Here is a 23,325-nt window from a genome sequence, read left to right as displayed (position 1 = left end):
CCCAAGTCGAATCAGAGAACAGGAAGTGATGAATCGAGAAATTGAACATACAATAGAGAATAATCAACTCCACAGCAGTATCGGCACCCTGCGATCATCAACTCCACGGTTGCATTGTCACCACGATCGCGCACACGTAGTGTTCTGCAATTTCAAAGGGTTCTTCGTCTGAAGTCTGAACCCTACTCTTTATTTAGGATTCCATTCCAAGTTCCAACCTTAATTTAACCCAGTAGAAATGGGCCTGCTCAAAGGTCGGTTGAAAGGTCCAATGGGCCACTGTAGAAAACAATTACAGCCCCATATCGAATTCCCTGTTAACGTTAATTTAATAAAAAAAAAAAGATATTTACAAAAAAATATTATTTTTATTTCCGTCCACCATCAACAAGCCGGTAGGACTGGTTTTCTCGTTGACCAAGCAATGAAAGCACTCAAAGCAGTCGACTTTCACATTCAAAGCAGAAACCCACCCCAGAAATTACTCCGAAACTAAATATTACCAAGTGGGCAAGGAATGATGTGTTGACCATGTCTGCTGCTATCCTATGGCTTGTGTTAATTTTCATTAAAAGAAAGAAGAAGAAGAAGAAGAGAGTAAGAGAAGACTGACACTGACATCCCATATGCCTCTTCCCACATAACTACAAACCACAAAACGACGACTAGTTTTAGAAGAAACGACACACAAGTTCGTGCCAATAAGTACCCGTCAAGCTTAATCGCGTCTATGGAGGGTTTCAAATTGGTTTTCTTGCTCTACTTGTAATACCCGTCATAGACCAAGACTGGTCAGTTTCTTCAGGTTCACTTCCATGATTTTTCTGCTTTGTTGAACTTGAATCTTACTAATACCTTTCACTCTTATGTGTATTTTACTACTCTTTTAGTCGGTCTCTCTATCAAATTTTTGGATCTTCTGTCTGTATATTCATCTTCTTGATTGATTTTGTGAAAAACCCAGAAAGCTCTGCATAGTTTTTCTCTGGATTTTTCTGTTCTATTGGTAGTTTCTTTTTGTTCTGCATTTATTATACCCAAAAATTGTCTATACCTATCTTTGCAACCTTCACAATTGAATTCTTGATTGATTCTGTGAAAAAACCCATAAATCTCTGCATGGTTCATCTCTGAATTTTCTGTTCTATTTGAGGTTTCTTCTTGTTCTTCATTTATTTGCAATCTTTGCAATGGAAGACACTGAAACCAGAACCTTCTCCGAGCTAATTTCTGAACTACAAGCCTCAGCAGAAGAGGTTGCATCACTTGCAAGAAACTCAGAATCTGAAAGAGATATCTTCACAGAATTGGCAATTCTTATTGATAAGCTTATGCCGGTCCTTGAAGACATTAAAGATAGTGAAAAGGTCATGGACAAGTCTCCAATCCGAAAAGCTGCAGAATCCCTTGAATTAGATCTTAGGCGTACTAAGGCTTTGATAAAGAACCCCAATTCAGGATCACTCATTAAACAAATCGAGGACGTGACTCAGGATCTCGGTAGATCTTTAGGGCTCATTCAGTTTGCAAGTCTAGAAGCATCAACTGGTGTTAAAGAGAAGATTGGTGCACTGCGAAAAGAATTGATGAATGTGAGGTTTGATGTATGTTTAAGCCCTAGTTCAGAACTGATGACCGTAAAGTTTGATACAAGTTTAAGTCCTAGTTCTGCTCCTACTCCCAATCCGAGTAGAGGATCAGGATTTGGTAGTGACTTGGAATCGGAGAAAGAAATCGAGGAAGAAAGGGTTTGTCTTAGCGCTGAGGATATTGTATTGCAGATTAAGTATGGCAATGATGAAGATTTCAGGCTTGCACTTGTGGGATTAAGTGATTTTGTTGAGGGTGGAGTGGTAGATAATGAATGGATAAGTGTTGAAGGTGTTATTCCAATTTTGTTTAACCGGTTAGGTACAAGCAAGCGTGAGAATCGGTTAACTATAATTCGGATACTGAGAATCCTTGCTTCAAAGAACGCTGAAAACAAGGTAAATCATGTATGGTTGATTTTGATTTTTAGAGTCTTGGGTATGGAATTCAAACGTATTTTCTTGTTAGATACTTACATTCTGTAGTAGTTTGCAGGAGAAAATGGCGGATAGTGCATTCTTGTCCATGTTAGTAAAATCTTTGGCACGGGATGTGGAGGAGAGGAGGGAAGCTGTGGGACTATTGCTGGATCTTTCAGATATTCATGTAATTAGGAGGCGGAGCGGCAAAATCCAAGGGTGTATTGTTATGTTAGTAGCGATTCTTAATGGGGATGATCCAGTTGCTTCCCAAGATGCAGGGAAGTTATTGAATGCATTGTCAAGTAACACCCAAAATGCACTTCATATGGCAGAAGCTGGTTACTTTAAACCACTGGTGCAGTACCTAAGAGAAGGTAAATATCTAAGCCTTGCTTTGATTCTTGTAACATGCCTGCCTTAATATATCTTCTGTAAAAAAGCAAGGGGATTGCTGCTTTTAGTTCTGTATATCTTCTGTCATGTCAATCCGAGTTTTAATTGAAATCTGAATCCAAGTACTGGACTTTGCAGGGGAATTACAATCTAATGAAAATATCCCATGCCATGATTTTGCAGGATCTGACATGACTAAGATACTCATGGCGACGGCACTTTCAAGGATGGGGCTAACAGATCAAAGAAGAGCAACACTAGGGAAAGATGGAGCAATTGACCCGCTAGTGAAAATGTTTATTGCCGGAAAGCTGGAAGCCAAGCTATCTGCCTTAAATGCATTGCAAAATCTATCAAGGTTGACTGATAACATCCAACATTTGATCAATTCAGGTCTTACTGTACCTCTACTTCAGCTCCTCTTCTCTGTCACATCTGTGCTGATGACTCTTCGGGAGCCAGCATCAGCAATTCTTGCAAGGATCGCTCAGTCTGAATCCATTCTTGTTAACCAAGATGTAGCTCAGCAGATGCTCTCACTTCTTAATCTGTCTAGTCCTGGAATTCAGTATCACCTCTTAGAAGCACTCAACAGCATAGCTGCTCATTCTAGTGCTTTCGAAGTAAGGAGCAAGATGCAAGAAAATGGTGCAATACAGCTTCTCTGGCCATTCCTCACTGAAGGTAACGCCAAAATCAGGACGAGTGCCTTAAATTTACTGTACACTCTCTCGAAAGATCCACAAGAAAATTTTACAGAACAGCTTGGAGAAACCCATCTTAATACTATTGTGTGTATCATCATCTCTTCATCAACATTGGAGACTGAAAAGGCTGCTGCAATTGGCATTCTGAGCAATCTTCCTATTGGTGATAAGAAAGCAACAGATGTATTGAAAAGGGAAATTTTGCTGCCAATTCTTAGCTCAATTATAAATTCAAGCACTGAAACAGCAGCGGCCACAATGTGCCTGTTACAAGAGAATGTTGCAGGTGTTCTGACTCGGTTCACTGATTCGTCTGATAAGAAACTACAGCTCCTTTCAGTTGAACTTGGGGTGATTCCTTTGCTGGTTAAATTGCTGTCAATCGGTTCAGTTGTCACTAAAAGCAGAGCTGCAATCTCACTAGCACAGCTATCTCAGAGTTCGCTCTCTCTTAGAAAGAGCAGAAAGTCGAGGTGGTTGTGTATCCCTCCTGCTGATGCATTTTGTGAAGTTCATGATGGCTACTGTCATGTGAAAACCACATTTTGTTTGGTCAAGGCTGGTGCTATTTCTCCCTTAATCAAAGCATTGGAAGGTCAAGAGAGACACGCAGATGAAGCAGTTCTCAGTGCACTCGCAACTCTATTACAAGACGAAATTTGGGAAAATGGAAGCAACTACGTCGCTAAAATGTCTGGAGTTGAAGCCCTTATAAGAGTTCTAGAATCAGGAAACGTTAAGGTGCAAGAGATAGCACTATGGATGTTAGAGAGAATCTTTAGAATTGAAGAACACAGAGCACAATATGGAGACTCAGTTCAAGTTCTCCTCATTGATCTAGCACTCAATGGCGATCCAAGATTGAAACCGACAGTCGCGAAGATTTTGGCTCAGCTAGAGCTCTTGCAAATCCAATCTAGTTACTTTTGACACCATATGCACACTGTAAGCAACAAAAACAAATGCGTGCGAGTTCTTTTACACAATCATATACACTTTTTCCAGTTATTTCTTGGTTCACATTGTTTTTCTCTGTTTACCATTTTTTTTTATAAGAAATGAAAAGAATCCAAAATACTTGCTTGATTTGGCGATGGATGGATGAACGTTTTAATTACTTTGTAAAATCAAGAACAAGCTTGTGCTTCACACCAAGAATGTTATTACACTCATATATATATAGAACAATACATGGCCAACAAAGATTACTTCTTTAAGCATAAGATGGTGCTTGAATGCTTTCTGCAGTTATTGTAAACACATTTTGCTGCCTTTCTTCCAGTATCTGTACCATCAAAAGCAGGAATCACACAGCCAGCAGCAGCACAAAGCAGAGAGGCTGCAAAACCAAAAGGACAGATTAGTTACATGAGATGATTACGAAGACGATCACGACAAGAGTTTAACAGTTGATATGATTGATTTTTGATGAAAGTAGACTCACCATGCTCCAACAAAACTCTTGTCCCCCTTTTTTGGTACTGTAATTGGAAAACATTTTCTCATTCTTTCTTTTATCATACCACAACAAGTCTTTGAATGAAGCTTAGGAGGAGGATGCTCAGGCCGCCAGCTCTTCTCATCTGCCTTATCTACTTGTGTGTCATGTTCCATTACCGATTGAGCCTTAGGAGGAGACTGAGACTGAGACTGCAGGCGCTTGTCATATGCCTGTTCTGCTTGAGTGTTATGTTCCATTGCAGAACAAAAGAAGAACAAAACCTGAATAAATGTTTTAGATTTGTAGTAGTTTGGACATTCCTGATAAGCTCTGGTGCAGTATTATTTATATCCATGCTTGCAGATGAATGAAGCTCATTTTGTGATTGCTGCTGGTTGGTATTGATCACTATCAACACATCTATAGAATAAGAATATAAACTCCAATAATAGTTTTCAAAGCCTAAAGCATATATATATATATATGATACTTGAAAAAGAAGACCTCCCAATGCAAATTAGAGTGATAATTTATTCCCACAAATGCATGGCATAACCTTAAACACATAGAACATGTGTTATTCCAAAAGGTTGGAGTTTGGCACAAAACTGATACAAACGGTGAATATTTTATTAAAAGATGAATGTTTCCTTTACATGTCCTCCATTTTATAAAAGCACAGAGCACAGCCAAAAGCAACACAAAGCATAAACATATATATATAATTAATACAAAAGAATTAACCACTTGGTGATAATCTAGTTGGTTATCTCTCAGCACTTAGGGAGTATAGTATGCGAGGTCGGGAGTTTGAACTAATCAGTTGGGATATTTCTTTGTGGAATCCTGCTTCCGTGGTTGGAATTTCTCTCTTCCTTCTTTGTAGTAAACAACAACATTTCATTTTTCCCAGACTTATTTGGAGGAAGCAGGCTCTTCTCATGATGATTACTCCGATACTGTCATGTGCCATTGATGGTGGGAACAGAAGAAAACCCTAATTATTAATTCTTCTTGAAAGATTAATGATTGTAGAGGTTTAGGGCATCCCTAAAGCTTTGTTGATCACTTTATAAGAATGTTTTATAATTGAAGGAATCTCTATTTGTGATTGATGCTCAACACGTTTTAGAATCTGAAACTTTACTCCACTAATTAATTGTTTACAGCTAGATATTATAATATGATATGTGAAATTTGAGAATTAAAGTATTCTAAGGTAATTAAGTGTAATTATTCCCACACATGTATGACAACAACTTAAATAATTTGATGCTTTACCAACGAAGGTTGACTTGAGTGATAAAGGGCCTTGATCGCTTAAGCAAGGTCTTGGGTTCGCGTCATTGTGGATGCAAAAAACTTTCTTCTGAGAAGTCCTCGTCTTTGACGCCCGATCGTACCTCAGAGAATAAGTCCTAGGCTTGCCTAGGAATACCTTGGGAAACCAAAAAAAATAAAAATAATTTGATTTTTTTTTTGGGTAATTGAGAACAATATCATACAAGCGTGGAGACAAAGATATTGCTCACAATGACACTCAAATTCATGATTTGAACATAGAGAAATTCACCACTAAATTATTACTCAAAGGATGCCTCTCCTTACTATTGCAAGAAACATGTTGAATTTAGTAAATTAGTGTTGTTTTACATTTGATTTTCACTTTCCTTCCATAATATCATTACTGCATATATAACTATAAAATTACCACAAAAAGTAATATATATATATATATATATATATATATATATATATATATATAATTTAGTTTTTTTTACAAAGATGTTGACTATATAATTATAGTAAAATAAAAATCTTATTCGAAGTTATGCAAAATAAAATAAAAATAAAGCCCCAATCATGTCTCTTAAGTGGGAAAAATATTATATTTAACTTATATTTGTTGCTTGGAAGGTAATTAAATTTTTAAGGGAAACAAATTAAATTGAACCAAAAATCATATTAGACTTTAATACGACATAGTTTTATCATTTATGCTCTTCGCCTCCTTACCCTAACCTACTTCCCTCCCACAAATCAGGTAATCAGGTATGCTAGAGAAGTGTCTCTGTGATTTGTCAATCCATTCCTATTATGTTGAATCCATGTCCCTGTATTCATTCTCTCGCTTCCTTTCTAGCTCAATTCACCACCAAACTCTCAAATTCCCAATCTTTCACTTCAGCACTGCCACCCCATCCTCTACAGAGAAATTCTACAACCACCTTCAAAAGAGCGGCCCCAATGTTGAACGAATCCTCTCCACAGTCAAGGAAAAAGTGGATTTGAGATGTGTAAATGAGGTTTTACGTAAATGTTATCATAGCCATCCTCAAATGGGTCTCAGGTTTTTCATTTGGGCTGGTTGTCAATCCGATTATAGGCACAGTGCTTACATGTATAGCGAGGCGTGTCGACTATTCGAGATTAAACGAAATCCGCAAATGGTTTTCAATGTTTTTGAGTCTTACGTCGAGGAAAAGTGTGCGGTTAATGTTAAGATGTTCAAAGTTGCTTTGAATTTGTTCAAAGAAGTTAGGCTTGCCAATGAGGCTTTGTGGGTATTGAGAAAAATGCCTGAATTTAATCTACGCCCGGATACTTCTGCTTACAATACGGTTATTAGGTTGTTCTGTGAGGCGGGTGATATGGATATGGCTCAAAAGTTGATAGGAGAGATGGGTTTGATTGATCTTTATCCAGATATGATCACGTATGCATCAATGATTAAAGGGTTTTGTGATGTAGGTAGGTTGGAGGATGCTTGCGGGTTGTTTAAGGTTATGAAAGGCCATGGATGTCCACCAAATGTGGTGGCATATTCAGCACTGCTTGATGGGGTCTGTAGGTTTGGAAGTATGGAGAGGGCACTGGAGTTTTTGGGTCAAATGGAGAAAGAAGGTGGTGATTGTAGTCTAAATGTTGTTACTTATACATCAGTTATGCAAAGTTTTTGCGAAAAGGGTATGGCAATGGAGGCTTTGGGAATTCTGGATAGATAGAATGGCTGCTGCTGGGTGTGCTCCAAATCGTGTTACAGTCACGACATTGATGAAGGGCCTTTGTTTGGAAGGGCATGTGGAGGAGGCTTATAAGCTGATTGATAAAGTTGTTGCAGGAGGTGGTGTTTCATATGGTGAATGCTATAGTTGTCTTGTCTTATCTCTGGTAATGATTAAAAGACTTGAGGAGGCAGAAAAGCTATTTAGGAAGATTTTAGCTAGTGGGTTGAAACCAGATAGCTTGGCTTGCAGTATTTTGATAAAAGAGCTTTGCTTGGAGGGACGACTGCTAGATGCATTCCGCTTATATGAAGCAGAGGAGAAGGCGGGGTTGTTCTCCTATATTGATTCTGATACATACTCTATTCTATTGGTTGAACTTTGTAAGCAGAACTATATGTTGGAAGCAGCATATCTTGTGAGGTCTATGCTTGAGAGAGGATTCCAATTAAGAGTTTCCAACCTTTACCAGATTTCTGAACATCTGAAGAAATTCGGAGACAAGGGGCTAATTACACAATTAGCCAGGATCATAAAGTGTTACGAAGAATGAAGGATTAATAATAATCAAGGCACCTAAATATTGTGGGGATGTGGTTGCTAAGTTTGACATTCTAAGTTGAGGGTTGGCATCCAGAAATGTGCCGACGATATTCACTTCTATTTTGACAGGTAAACACAATGTGTAAAGTTCATAGAAATTCATATTTGTTGTTTGAAGTGTAGTGCTTCTAAAAAATACTGTGAATTCTGCTTGTGTGTAAGGAAAAAATTTGTTTCGAAATGAATTATTATAGTTTTTGATTTCAGGAGTCAAAAAGATCTTCTAGGGAAGTGAGGTGTCATTATTTTGTATTGTCAGCTCGGCCATGGTTATATCCCTGAACTGATCCAATAATGTCCATTATATATTAGATTTAGTTTTCATCTGTAGTAAAAGTGATATGGTTTAACAATGCTGTGGCATTCCTGTACTTGGGCTTTGTGCAAAGGAAGCTCAGTGATATTTTCAATTCCTGATTTAGTTTCCCATTTTTGAATTAAGGCTAGGGCATCCTAGTTCTTCTTCTGTTGTCATGAAAGAATTGTAAAGGCAATTTGGCCAGCGGCGCATGTTCCACCTTGTCATTTCTTAAAATGAAAACATGAAAAGAAAGCCTCTAATAATTTTATTTGCTTTTTATTTTGGATATTTGCCCAGTTTTCTTAGATTTTCCCTTCTCTCTAGGTACAACACAAGCAGATGATTCCTGATGCTGCATATGAGTATGTAAGAAAACTGCCTCAAGTTTGAGATCCTCGGTCGGTTTTCCTGGAATTGAAATGGAACAGAAATGATCACAGCTCCAAATAGATAAACTTCTAAGTTCTGGATAAACAGTTGGCGGGAAGAACTGGAGAGAATCACAGCTGCTGCCTATGCAGACATGCTGAAGATGACACATGGTCTCTGCTGGTAGTGGAAATTCCAACTTCCTACGGTTGCAAATGTAGAGAGTTTTTAAGGCGATTGTTGGATGGCCTCTAGGTAAGATCTCAAGAGAAGGACAATCAATGATATATAAACGTTGAAGAGTGGGATGATTGGCTAGCTTCCCTGGGAATGAGTGGAGATCATCAAGTTCTTCAATTGTGAGGGTGTGCAAATGTTGTAAGGAAACTCATCAGCTATCAGATACATATCCTCGTGAGTTGTTCATCACTGGACTTGGAAGTCTATCCGGTGGTTTTCTAATTCAGCTTGGAGCACTGAACAAGAGAATATGGCACAAGCTCGTTGCTAGGATGAACTCTGCACCTAGACGAGGACGACTCATGAAGCTACCAGTGCAGGTAAGGAAATGAAGCTACATCCTAAGAGCAGGAAATCTTTGAATTGACTATCTACTAGCAGCCAGATCCTATTGGTTAGAATATCCCCTAGCTTCCTGTCATCGATCACTGCTGGGTCAATTGATGAGTCACCGAAAAAAAAAAGCATCGGGAAAGATCAAGCATATATGATATATGTTTTATGAAATGATCAGGGCTCTCATTTATGCTATGCCCTGCATCGTGTTTGTGTGTGTTTATTGAGCTTTCTTCACTTCAGCGCCATGCGCTTTGCTTCGCTTTATATTATAGAAGAGAGAGACCGTTTTGAAAAGCAAGCGCAAGCAATAGAAAGGATAGTCCCTTGCGCGAACTACTATAAAATGGTGAGATCATTAATGAAAGAAGGTGGTCATGTCACCAGCAGTAGCAGTCTGTAGTTGCAACCTTCTTCTACAAATACTATACATAACCGGCATCACCTTGGATGTCCTAGTTATGTGGGGCAGGGATGCGGTTTCTGCAGATGCTGTATTTGGAGGATCCGCAACTTTTTCTTCTCGCGAAATTCTGGTGATGGCCTGCAGTGCTCATCGTTTCTTCACCTCGACTGCTCATCCCTCCCTTTTCTTGTATCCTGTTCAACCACGTATATGTACAGCTCAATTAATTGCTTATATAAGAAAAGAAGAGAAAAATTGAAACTTTTGCAATGAAAGCATTGATACTTTTGTTTTTCTTGTCACGAAATTTTACAGATGATTTTCTGGAAATTCAGCTAAGCCTCATCGCAATTTTCATCTCCAGAAGATGATAGATACCCTGCACTTATAACAGAATCTGCTAAAAATTTGCATAATATATAAGCTTTGGCTTCTCTAGCGGAGCATCTTCAATCAATTATAATCTGGTAATCATACAAGGTAAAAACAGCAGTTGTATTGGAAAAAAGAGAAATTCCTTAACAGAACTAAGACAACACTGGAAATTATGATTTCAGAATCAGTTTTCACTTTTCTACAACTGTCTATGCACAGCTGTAAGCCAGAAACCCATCCGGTTTTGGCAGATGATGTACTGAATCATCAAACGAATGATGATTACGGCTATAACAAAGTGCACCGCACTGGACTTCAAGGACCAACTCACTGTATCCTTAAATTACAGCATAATTGCGGCCACCACTACTGCAGTGGCCTATCTAAGTTAAACAAGGATTCAACTTGTCGCCTGCATGTGTAATCAACTACTCCTCCATTGTTTCTCCACTGAGATCACCTTCAGGTGGCCTTTCATTTTCCGCACTTGTTACATTATTTGGTGGACTCCCGGAAGGCAGATCTTCACCGTTTGTAAGGCCATCCATCTTTGTAGCTTCCTCTGGCAGGCTTTCAGCACTCAAATTATCCAATGAACTATTTGTGTCTACATGCATATTGGGCGTAGAATTGTGAATGCTTTCTTGCCCCTTGGAGGGACCTGTCGATGGAGCAGCTTCTCCCGCATAGGCCACATAATGATTAAAATGATATCTCAACATCTGTGCCTGATACAATGTATAATATATTCAGTAACTAGTCAATTCAGTACCACACAAAATAAATGACCTTATGAAAGCAAAAACTTTGAGTATTATGGTATCAACCACATAAAATGACCCAAGCTCCAGTGTGATTTTTCCAAATCAGAGTATGACAACAGTTACTAAAAACCACTACAAACAATATATGCTCGTCACGTTGACACCGTTAAAAACATTAGAGAGAATTTCCTGAATACGACAGCTCACAGCAGTTATTGAAAATCAGTACAAACAAAATATAATCACAGCGTCGGCATTGGGCAGCGTTCAAAACTTTTAAGGAGAATGTTACCCTCTAATTGCCATATTAGTTGTAAGCAGGAAGCTTCCATTCAAAAAAATTATTGTAATACATTTTACAGAAAGTAGAAATCAAGGCACAGAGCATGCATGAACTTAATTAGAACAGAAAGTAGACACCACATGTGAAGATATAACATGCCTGATACAATGGATTCATTTCAACAATGCTGCCCATCTCCTCAACACAGCTAACAAGATGAACAGATCCAATATCATCAACATGGCGCTCTGTGTACAGTGTAACTTCACTCAGATTGAGGGCAAGGTGGTCAGGTCTCTTAAGCAGAAGCTGGAAAGTAGGTTGCTTCTCATAGCATTGCTCAAAGAGAGAACGTCGGCAAAACACATACAGGCCAAGTCGGGCATGAGACATGGCAACAACCAATCTTCTAACATCACGAAGGTGACCAACAAAGCGAGTACGCACGAGAGACAACAAAATAAAATCATTTTGCTGACCTTGAAACTTATCAACTGTTGAGATCTGAAGATAAAAATAAAGAGTTATAGATTGCAAATATGAACAAAAATTCGAGAAGTTGCGGAAATAATACATGCAGATGGTTTCAAAGAACTGTGCCAGAACATTTAAGAGATGGACAGACCATTTTTGTTGGCAATCCTGGCACCATACAACAATTTTTGGAGGCCCAGCCCCATCTTTGTTGGACACAATAAGCCTTTTCATTAAAAGATTGGATCACAGAATCAAATTTAATTTAATAAGTAATGTTCTAACATTCAAACCATCAGGTTGAAGATTCCAACTAACCCTTTGCCATTAAACTATCTCTATAGTCAGAACTAGTACAATATTTAACAGAGTGACTCATTACCTATGTAGTATTAGTAATGTAAAAACAATCATAATTGTCAGCAACCTTTAATTACGGTCCACCTACTTAACTTCCCGGGAAAAAGAAAATCGGAACTTACCTTATTGGGTGGACCAATGAAGTCGTAAGCAACACATCTTCTCCTGACAACATCGCGAATCAGAAGTTTTTGGCCATTGTAAGTTGTCAGAATGGATATCTTACTTGCAGGATACCCTAGCAACCGCATATATATGTAGACACTGACTACATATTCGGCCTCCCCCTCGTTCTGATAAAACCAAGGAGAAGGTGCAGTCTCTCCTCTCCCATGGTAATCAGGCACATCCACCAACTGATATGCATAGGAAAATCCAGTATTTGCCCTATGGAAGATTGCTTCCTCCTTTACATAGGGAAGGTCTCCCAAATCTCGGTACATCCAGTTATAAAGTTTGGCTATGCTTGGCCTGGCTCTACCCTGGGCATTAAGCTCAATATAAGGTATACCTAAACGAACAAACCTTGTGAATAAACTCTGATCCATATGACTGTATTTCTGAAATGCCATATTCTTCACAACAGGAGGCAACTGGTGATGATCACCAATTAGTATACAGCGCTTCAGCCGCGCAAGACCATCCTCTTGTCTTTGAAGCAGCATTGGGATGAAAGTTTCAATCTCCAGTATCTGAGCACTTTCTTCCATCAACAAGTTGTCATATTTGAAACCTAACTGAAGAAAATCCTTTCTCTTAAGAGCTGCATGTGTGCAAGTCATTGCCACTATCTTTGCCTGCTTCGTCATAAGATAATTTGCCCGATCAGCCGTTGACTTGAGCAATTCAAATGCCCTACACTCTTCTAACTCTTGAAACATGATCTGAAGATGACGAAAGCACCCTTCAGCAGCTCGCATGTCTTCCTGAAATGACTGACCCATAAAAACAGGCCAGGCAGTATTGGAGAAGAACCCTTTGAATGGGAATCGGCCTTGGACAAAGGTTGGTTTATCTCTGTTTCCCTTGCATGCATCAAGGAATTGCTCCCATCGTGAATATACATGAAGTAACCAAAAATATCCAGCTGTTTCACAAGTATATCCTACATCCTCAGGTAGTAGGAGAGACCTTGCAAGCCGCTCCACTTCAGTAAGCAATTCCAATCGTCGAACAAGCATCGCATTTACGCGACCCTGTCTGCTGAAGTCAAGATCAGTTGCGAGTTCTTGTTCACCTTGACCCAGACGAAGCAGATAGCGCGCAGGTACATCTCTCTGAGACAGTGGCAACAGTCATGAGCACGTAAGCATAAAAAGCTTGGATTCCAAAACCCCATGAATTGAAAATGGCCATTTAAGTATTGCATAACATAAAGAACTATCATAGTAACATAAAGGGAATTGGAGATTAGGTCCATAGAGATCAACTTAAATCTCATACCTGCATTATCTTCTCAAAAAGGTCATTCAGCGCCTGGTTTGAATGAGTGATTATTAACGTTCTCTGTGACGGACAATTGTGATAGAGGACATTCAATATCTGCACAGCTGTGTCAGTTTTTCCAGTACCAGGAGGACCCACAACCATGGTTAATCCAGGCTGGATGCCTGAGATGATTGCCCCAATCTGAACAGTAGAAACTATAAGCTATTAGTTCCAGACTATTTGTAAACTTAGGTGCACCTCCTTGGTGCCTCTTGAATAAAATTTTCTTCCATTAAAAATTAGTTCCAGTCTGTTCAAGAGTAGCAAGACTCGTATTTAATTCCGAATTTGTTACTTCATCACCAAAAGACCTTCAGCAAATCAACATGTACTTGAGATGCTTGAGTAATACCAATGTCCAGAACAGTCCAGAAGAAGGATATAATAAAATCAAACAATTGCATCACACTTCTAGTATTTCAAATGAAAAATAAGCAGTAATGCTAAAGCCTTAGATCACAATTTGCAGGGGTGGATACAATGTGGCCCTACCAGGAGATCCATTTTTCAAAAGAAGATAAAAAGTAAAAAAAAAAAAGCGCCCCAAATGTTTTGCCCGCAAAAATTATAGGTGTTAACAATGCTAGTCACAACTCACACCTAACAATATCCTCTAACGATCTAATAAAATAACTTCCAACTTCACTTTCTTCATGGTTCAAGGCTATCAGCAAAACAAGCAATTGAGAACTTCAACGTTGTCGCTCAAAGAAGTATGAACTGCCTCAGTGATTCTTCATTGAAGATTGTAAATGTTCAGTTTCTAACAAATTTTATAACCTTTATTCCTCATCGTTTATTATCAAGGAAGGAAAATTGAAGCCAATGCCACATCTGAAATATGAGGGATTTGGTTATTATGTACATCCCTCACTTGAGTTACCAAAAACCTGAACCACTACCACACAAGCTATGAGTCTCCTGCAACAGTCTTGAAGCTTAAGAAGATTGATATCAAAAGGTAAAGAAATGGGATGTAATCATAAAACTTATAAAGATCAACGAAAAATTCTACTCATAAGTCATATCTAATCCCTAATGATAGTGCAACACTTGTAAAAGTAAAATTTAAGCTTAAGCTGCAATGGCGCTAATAAAACAATGCAAGTAGAAGTCAAAGAAAATTTAAGTTCTGGTATATGGGGATAAGATTTTTCAAACACCTGCGTTGGAGTAAATCTGACAGAGTTCTGCTTTGGCTGATCCTGGGGATAAGGACCTGGATCAGGAGGGATGTATGCCTCGATAACAAGTTTTTCTTTGTGAAAATCAGCATCTTCCATGTTGGCAGTATTCACTGAATCAACACTAGAACTTTTATTCCCAGGAACAGCGTGCACGTCTCCTTTCAGTTCTCTGGGAACCCTAATCCGAAATGGGGGCCTCGGATGCAAGTTCTCGGAACCATCTTTGTTTATGAAAGAAACCTAGTAAGACAGAAAAACACTATAAGTAACGAGTTCTTCACAGTGCATCAGACTATCCAGCCGGATATAGAAGTACACTATAATCTTCCATCATCATAAGCAAGGGGGAAAAACAATACCAACCTCATAACCCGGAAAACACTCTTTCAGATGGTCTGCATCAAGAAAAGTATCTTTAAAATCAACTTCTTCCAAAAGATCAGGCATATTAGTCCACTGTGCAGCAGAAGGATTTCCATACCCCAGAAATATGTTATGCAACCAATCAGGAACAATACAATATTCATTCATAAGGTCTCTGATAGATTCTAATATTGCTTTGAAATTGTTTTCTTTAGGTTTCCTTCTCATCAATACATTAAATGTACCATAAACATCTTCTGCACCTTTCTCGGCAATATCACTGACATCCATGTTGTACTGAGCTGTATCTAAAGCAACAGTAACAGTTCTCATTTCACCTTTTGGTGGCTTCCACTCATCTCGCTTAATTCTTCCAGTGAAATCATTCATGAGAGTTCCCTCCTCGTCACGCATCTCAATAATTTCACATCCCCGCACATATTGAAGGCCAAGCCTCTGCGGCACACCAGCCTTGGTGGCCTCCTCTGCACTTAGAGGTTCAAATGAAGGTCGAATAGGAAGTAAAAATAAGACATCATGCTCTTTAAGAGCATTCCATTCTGACCTTATATGTGATCTGTAACTTGAAATGCTAAAGGTGACTTCCGCAGTCACAGATGATGGCTTGACTTCACCAATATTTGGCTGCTTTACCTCGGTGATCTTAAATTCTCTTATTGGCACAGCCATTCTTGACCAACCACGAAAAGCAGCTTCTCCCTCATTATTAATGTAGGCAAGAAGATGAGGTACAGCTTCCTGGATATCCTCACGGATCTCATATGTAGATTCAAGACGGAAAAGATTGAAGTTTCTCAGAAGATAATCATGTAGTGTTAAAAATTGGAGATTCAGTTTTGGAAGAGCCAAACAACCTTCCCCAGAGTAATTGATGCTTGGCACCAGGTTCTCATCCCACATAATCTGCTCGTTTGGATATAGTGGAAGAGCGTTTATAGCTTCTTTCTGAGACTGTTGTTTTTCAAAAAAGGAAACCATAACTTCGACAAGAAAATCAACTCTATCAGACCATGGATCTTCCTTTGACACCAGTTTAAGCTGCATTTATACGTAAGAACATAAGCGCAGGTTATAATTTAAAGTTAAACGATATCATCTCTACTTGTGGTGGCAATGCACCCAAACACACCACAAATAAAGGATGTGTAGAAGTGTTCGAATGTCAGGACGAAGTGCTGAGCTCAATAGTTTCTTAGAGCTTTCGACTATACTACCATTAGCTAATGTGTCTGGGTGGCACACTTTGGTTTATCATTTTTGTTATCCTGAAAGAAATATGTTTTAAAAGCACCAAGGAGATATGTTGAAGGCCACTCATCTTAGCATGTGTAGAATTAGCGGGCCTTATGACACGAAATGATAAAAAAAATATCAAGATGGCTAAAGATCTCAAATGCCTGCAAAAATAAGGAAACTAAATCTTTAATCAGTTTGAAGGAGGAAATACATGCACATTCTATAGATTTATATAAAGGATTACTATTTCAGATTAAGACCCTGAAATAGAACTTCAATCAACAATTACACTACCTTACAGCAGACCAACTCCCTTAATCTTCAGGAGATAGAACAGACAATTTCTTTGAGAGACTGGCACGCTTGTTTATCGAACCAATGTTGGCCAAAGCAAGTTCTCGCAACTGCAAAGCCCCCAAAACAAAACAGTGAAGAGATTAAAACTTAACAAAATGAAGTTAATATGACAAACTGTTATCAAACCTGAAAATCAGGGGCATCAGCTACAAAAGAGCAATATAAAATTGCATAGAAGAATACGCTGAAGCCAGCTCATGACAGACCTTCGGTATCTTCTTGAAAGCAAAGAGCTGAAAAGCCTGAAACTTGTCATAATGAGATTGGAGAACTTCATCATCTGTCAGTTGTGTCCCAATGTGATCATTGATCTCAAATCCTTCATAGAACTGTAGCAAGTCAACCAGTTGTGCAAAAAGTTTCCCCTTTTCATGTCTATAGAGAGCACTTAAATGGCATTTTGCAACAACTCCTACATCAGCTACCAGAGGCCTCAAATATCTATAAGCAACAATGACAGCCAACCCAGTAAAAGATTAGTAATGCAAAAATTAGACAATGAGAGAGAGAGAACACAACAAAACATGGCGGAGAAGTTCCACTTCCAGCTTTTCATGAGTATTAGAAAAAGGGGGAAAAAAAATAAGGCCAGTTGCCTTTACTGGAAGTGACTCCGTAAGACAAATCATGTAGGAGAAAGTAACCAACGATCAAATGACTACAAAAGTCCATCGAAAATTTCTCAATGGAAAAATATGACAAATCCCAAAGAAGAAAGGAAAAAGTGTATAATACCTTCTTCTCTCTAAGCTTTAACAGGATGCTAACCGAACAATCAACAATCATTAAAATAGTACAGTCTACAACACCCATTTGCCAAAAGTGAGCTGTTACCAAGTTTCTGCAATATTACATTTATACATGGTTTAATGTTTTCTTCTTGTTCAACTAAAAATTGTGAATACAATGTAAAGGGACCATCTAGTTTAGAGTGCCTTTGCAAATGTATAGACATTCCATTAGTTAAAATAGTTATTCTACAGTTACATATACACTATACAATAAGATCAACAATGGACTGTTCTATAAACAATTGATAGCAGAATCTTTAGCTCATTTATACTTGAATAAACTACACAAGTAACAAAGTTCATAGGATAACTCTCAAACAAATAATGTCAATTTTTTTTATATACAATGAGTATAGTTCAACATTAATCTTATTTAAGATTGTGCCTTTTCACCCCATGCAAAGTAGAGGCTTAAACTATTTCGGTAATGTGCGAATGGATAAGAGGAAAAGGGGATAGAAATTTAACTGAGGGATGATATTATTACCTCCTTGTTGGCAGTTGGCTTAACAAATCAATAAGAAATTCCATAAACCTCTCACAGTATAAGACGCAAGCATTATCCCCTTGCTCACCATCACCGTCAATTTCAGGAAACACCTTGGAATCAAGCACCTAGTAACATTTGAATTTAAAAAAAAAAACATACACACACAATTGATTAGTTGCAGAATCCTTGTATACCTAAAAAAACTCACAACCGTTTAGCTGTAGGAGGAAATTTACATCTAGAAACTCTTCAATAAGCTTTCTCAAAAATTTCACTTCCAGCAACGTCGAGGGGTTAAAATTTTCTGCCCGATTCACGGCCTCCTTAGCCTCTCTCTTCAGCATTCTTTTCCATTTCTTTATCAAATCTGGATTGAGACAAAGCTCCATCTACAAAATTAGAAGAAAATCATCTTGAGCATGTCTGCAAAGAATTTAAGCTAGTCAGACATCGCATCATCCTTCACTTTCAAGAAGTACCTGAAATCGTCCAACTGACAAACTGTGCCAGGATTGCAAACTAGCTAACCTCAGGACAGTCTCGCTGACAATTTCATCCTCTAAACTCTGTAAAAATCAGTAGAGAGAGAGAGAGGAGGAGAAGGCAGCAAAAATAGTTAAAAGGAAAATATAGTCGCATAAAAGTGAAAGCAGAAGATTCATTCAAATAAATAACATCATGATCAAAGCCTGTATCCACAACGATGTTAGAAAATTCCTTCAGATAAATATATACATAGTTTTTTGAGAAATCAATAAATATAACTTTTGTAGCTATTATTTGGTCAGTCATTGCTTGTCTAGTTAGAGTTTCTGTGTTTCGCTTTATTCTCTAATCTGTTGATTGAAACTCACTGGTTAGGCAAAGCTAAGTTCGAAACACCTCAGGCTTGCTTTCAGTGAGTAAGCCCATATGACAAATGTAAGCCCAATTAGAAGAAAAAAAAGTGGCCCAACCTAAATAAATTCCTTTTAAGGTGCGCCTCACTGAGGTAAATATGGGGTATCTTAGATCTCACAGCGGTAAATATCACCAGTACATATTGCAGCCTTTAACTTATTCTTAAAAAAGAGGGTTTCCAAGTTCCCAAAAATGCATCACAAATAAGAATTCTCGTAAATCACATCACAGGTGATCACTCATGATAAAGGATACAAATTCCGAACTTCCAATCTGTTTAGAGAGGGGAAAAAAAAAAAGGAGGAGAAGAGAGAGAAACACGTGTAATATCTGCAACAAAAAGAAAAGGCATTCCTATCCCTCAAATGTTAAGTCATTTTCTTTTTCCATTTTTGAACTCCAATTCAAAAATTCTAGGTCCACGTCAACCCAGAGTAAGTAGATATCAACTTCATTGCACCACATAAACATGACATCCTTTCACCATTCCATATGATAAAGACTCATTTAAAATTTCACATCCACGTAAATGGTAAACAACTCCCTTGCACAAGCCTCCCACAGTGGGCGGAGTTGGGGACGGGTAGAATATACGTAGAACTTACCCCCATATAATATATGGAGAGGCTAATTCCAAGAATTGAATTTATGACCTCTAGGTTGCACCCTTGCAACTCTACCACTTGTCTTCATGTCAATAATAAGAAAAATAACAAGCAATAATACCTTAAATCCCACGCAAAATTCTAGGTCCATCACCACTCACAGAAATTAGATATCAAAACCATTGAACCCTAATCCCTACAAAATGCACGCACCCAATAACTAAATTCAACTGCAGTCTCACACCCTAGGAAGCGCGGGATTTGCTATTGGCTTTCTTTAAATTTGCTTCACCCCACAACAAAGGGGTCACATGTTCCATTCTTGAACAACCTCTCTTTTATGTATGGGCAGGGTTAGGTAAATCTTGCCCTTCCCCCAATCATACATCCAATGTGGGAGCATTGTACCCATTACTTCTACAAAAAGCTCATGTATTAGAACACGGACCAAGGCAATGACTTTTCTAAATACTGCACACATTAGTGATATTGTTGAAAGTATTTTCTTAAGACTTAAAAATAAAAATCTCATGTATACAAGAGTTCTTTTTTCTTTTTTTGAATGATTGAATGTATAAAAGAGTTTTATAATGAGACATTTTATACCTGGGATATTTACCTACTCAAAAAGTTAAAAGAATCTACAAACGCTCCACACACTTGAGTGCGAGCTGCGGGCCGCCGATGGATGTGCGCTGGTAATATTTGCACATATACAGCTACCTAAGCCCAACCCTAAACCATAACACGCTGTCGGATTCGCTGCCACTACATAGTACACGCCCATATTAAAATCTAAACCTTGTACAGGAAACATACATTGCTGAAATAACTTGAACGCCAGTAGAGACCAGGAAACCAAACAGGTTAATACGTATGTGAGAGACATATAAATAAAGTACATGTTAACTTACCTGAAAAGCATTAATCATAAAAACCAAGTAATTTGTCTTCTCTGCTATGCTGAAGCCTCTTCCCCACAAACAACCATATTACCATATAAAGGAAAGAATCAATCAGAAAAAAACAAGAGACAGAGGCATCCACCTAATTTCTTATTCTACAGGATGCATACGTCCATTTATATGTATAGAAAAAAGAGAAGAGAGAACATGATGATTAAATAGAAAATTGCAATTACATAACATGTCATGATTTCACTAGAGTCCCATGGTTCTTCAAATTGAAAGCAATACTTACAATTGAAATGCATCATTAGTTTCATACAATTCCAAGCAAAATAGTGTACATAATAGCAAAATTCTTCCCATACCTTTTCGGCTTTTCCCACCAAAAGCCTGTCCCAGAGCAAATTTACACCGCATTAGTTTGACCACGTAGGTTCGATAAACATTTAACATCATATTGTCACATTCTTAGCAATTACCCTTCCACGTATCTCCTCTATACTCACCTAATTTTTCACGGAAATTACGTATGACTTACGACATTATATTGTTCAAATAGAAGGTGACTGACGCCATGCGCTTTTGTCGAAAATTTTATATATTTAAGTTCTGTTATATTTCCAAATTATAGTTGAATTCTCAATGCTCATCTAAATAAATATTTATTTCTGCAATGTAAATAGATAGTCAATATAACTAGAAAAGAAAATGCAAAATTGAATTTAAAAAAGAGAGAGAAACCCTCCAACCCCATCCGACCAGGTTTAAGAAACAATTGACAAGATGCATTCAAAAGAACAAAAGAGCAATTGACAGGATACACAAGTTATTATTATTCCAAGAATGGGCACAAACCTCCTTCAGACGTAGAACCCTCTCAAGGAATCCCTTAAATACATCTTTCCGACCATAAAAGCATATATCCAGGCAGCCACATTTTCTCGAAACTGCAGATTTTCGAAAAATAAAGAAAAATACAAAGAAAAAGTTCATAAATTCCATGCTACATTATTAATTACATTAAATCACCACAAATGCCATCCTTTGCACTTTGCATATATCAAATAGAATGGAAATGAACATTTGAACTTTGAAGCCTTATCTTCTGAGGCTTTTTACAAAAATACTATAATAAACAATAGAAATACCAGATAGCAGGTCCTATATTGTTGATCTTAAAGCCCATTATTCACTCAACTAAAAACAGAGCGAAATCCTTAGTTCCTTTCAGTAAAGTAACAACTTAAACAGACAAAAGAAACAAATGAAATTTGAAGTTGAGTTTCTTTATCCTACCTCATTTGCATCAGCAACTAATTTTCATAATTCGAATTCGCTATCCCACATTTTATTCTTATTTAATAGCTGAAAAAGACTTTAAATTAATGATTCCATCTCTTCTATTCATCTCCTAAAATCTCCCAACACCAAACACACTACATTTGTATTTAACACATAAACAAACATGTATGCATATACATTTTAACTTGAAACACAGTCCAGTACCTTCTCATTGACCATGAGTATCATCGACATAACATGCTCAAACGTTGCAATCTCAGGATCGAAATTGGGCCACAAATAGTTCTCCAAATACTGGCTGACCTCCAAAATCATCACCCGTTGCAAAGGCACAGGCTTCCAGCCAGATGTCACCAACAACTCTGTCTTATATATCTCCTTCACCAGCTCAGGATCGAATGGCTTCGTCGGCTCCTCATCGTTGGTTGTCATCCAATTAGAAGCTGCAATCTGCGTCAAGCGATCATGCTGGATCTCCGAGAGAGTTATCGAATTAGGAAGAGCGGACCCCGGTACTGACTCCACCGGTGGCACGTCACAGTGGTTTTGGGGCAACTCAACCGGGTACTCTGCCACTCGGTGGCGCTTGAAATCGTAGGCGCCAGTGCCGTACACCTTAGTCATGCCTGAAACACACTTAATTCAACTTTACGAAGCTGTCTAGCTACAGAATAGGGTTTTTCCACGAGAAATTAGAGAATGACATGAATTTGAACTGAATGCAAAGAAAAATTAGGGTAGAGTGACAGGAAAATTAAGGACAAAGTTATGAATTTGAGATGTTCGAATTTAGGGTTTTGGTGTGGATGATAAACCCTAAATTATGTAGAACCCACAAAGAGATCCCGAGAATCGGTTCGGTTTCAGTACTTGAACGCTGAAACTGCTAATTATGTTTATGGGCCGAAAATAGAACCGACAAGAAGCAGCAAAACAAGAGTCGATTCCAGCTCAAGCCCAAATGTACCTACAGGCTACAGCCGGATTACCTAACGTGGCCTAAGCCTAAAAGTATGGGCTCCAATTTTAGTTTCAATTCTCAGGGAAAGACAACATTTGATCACTGACATATCTGACTAGGTTCAAACTCCAGTCACTTATTTTTCAAATATTTCAATTTGGGTATTTAAATTTCTAAAATGTTTCAAACAAGTCATACGGGCAGTTTTTAGCTATTTCGGGCAACTAAATTACCTACATGACATAAAAAATAAAAAGAATTTACCTGACATTAAAAATTAAAACAAACATAAAATGTATCAATAAAACATCTTTGATCTCCCAACTGCTCATCTTCTCTCTGGTAAAACCCACGAACCCTAACCAAGTTTTGGTGTTACAACTTAGCAATTGACCTCACTTGATGCTTGAAATCCCTGAGTCTCTCCAACATGTGCTCTCCAATGCGGTATGAACATGTGGCAGAAATACGAACAAAAGTTTGGTTGTGGGGCTACGTCCGACGACTAGAGAGCAATTTGGGTTTTCTGAATTTTTTTTTATGTTTATTTTCTTAATATCCAAGTCATCAATTTGTCAGCCCACATTAGTAAAAATTAGTTGAATTTGACTTTTGTTTTCCATATCACAAGTTTGATTGATTGAAAT

At 38.0% G+C, this 23,325-nt stretch overlaps 2 protein-coding genes and 1 pseudogene across 4 annotated transcripts; 2 read left to right on the top strand and 1 right to left on the bottom strand.

The window, feature by feature from the left end:
- Nucleotides 1-414: 414 nt before the first annotated feature.
- Nucleotides 415-4,515, top strand: LOC120006218 (U-box domain-containing protein 24-like). 3 transcript variants are annotated; one of them, XM_038856175.1, is made up of 4 exons: nt 415-1,988; nt 2,086-2,386; nt 2,589-4,057; nt 4,395-4,515. In XM_038856175.1, the coding sequence occupies exons 1-3, from the start codon at nt 1,191-1,193 to the stop codon at nt 4,040-4,042; spliced, it is 2,553 nt and encodes an 850-aa protein (XP_038712103.1). In that variant the 5' UTR covers nt 415-1,190; the 3' UTR covers nt 4,043-4,057; nt 4,395-4,515. The 3 variants fall into 3 exon arrangements, with proteins under 3 accessions (XP_038712103.1, XP_038712102.1, XP_038712101.1); XM_038856174.1 differs by having other exon boundaries at nt 4,361-4,491; XM_038856173.1 differs by lacking the exon at nt 4,395-4,515 and having other exon boundaries at nt 2,589-4,189.
- A 1,958-nt stretch (nt 4,516-6,473) lies between these two features.
- On the top strand, nt 6,474-9,546 carry LOC120006219 (annotated as a pseudogene).
- A 687-nt stretch (nt 9,547-10,233) lies between these two features.
- Nucleotides 10,234-22,594, bottom strand: LOC120006216 (RNA helicase aquarius-like). Its single transcript, XM_038856171.1, is given in 16 exon segments — nt 10,234-10,916; nt 11,395-11,739; nt 12,192-13,346; nt 13,513-13,698; nt 14,721-14,984; nt 15,108-16,166; nt 16,659-16,681; nt 16,684-16,768; nt 16,928-17,162; nt 18,000-18,127; nt 18,239-18,391; nt 18,482-18,568; nt 20,422-20,484; nt 21,271-21,336; nt 21,339-21,362; nt 21,922-22,594. Coding segments are annotated over 16 exon segments (4,593 nt in total). The 5' UTR covers nt 22,342-22,594; the 3' UTR covers nt 10,234-10,616.
- Nucleotides 22,595-23,325: the final 731 nt, after the last annotated feature.

This window comes from Tripterygium wilfordii, chromosome 9, assembly GCF_013401445.1.
Source record: "Tripterygium wilfordii isolate XIE 37 chromosome 9, ASM1340144v1, whole genome shotgun sequence".
Taxonomy (NCBI): Eukaryota; Viridiplantae; Streptophyta; class Magnoliopsida; order Celastrales; family Celastraceae; genus Tripterygium; species Tripterygium wilfordii.
Note: the sequence above shows the minus strand (reverse complement) of the source record. Positions and strands in the feature narration are given on the sequence as shown.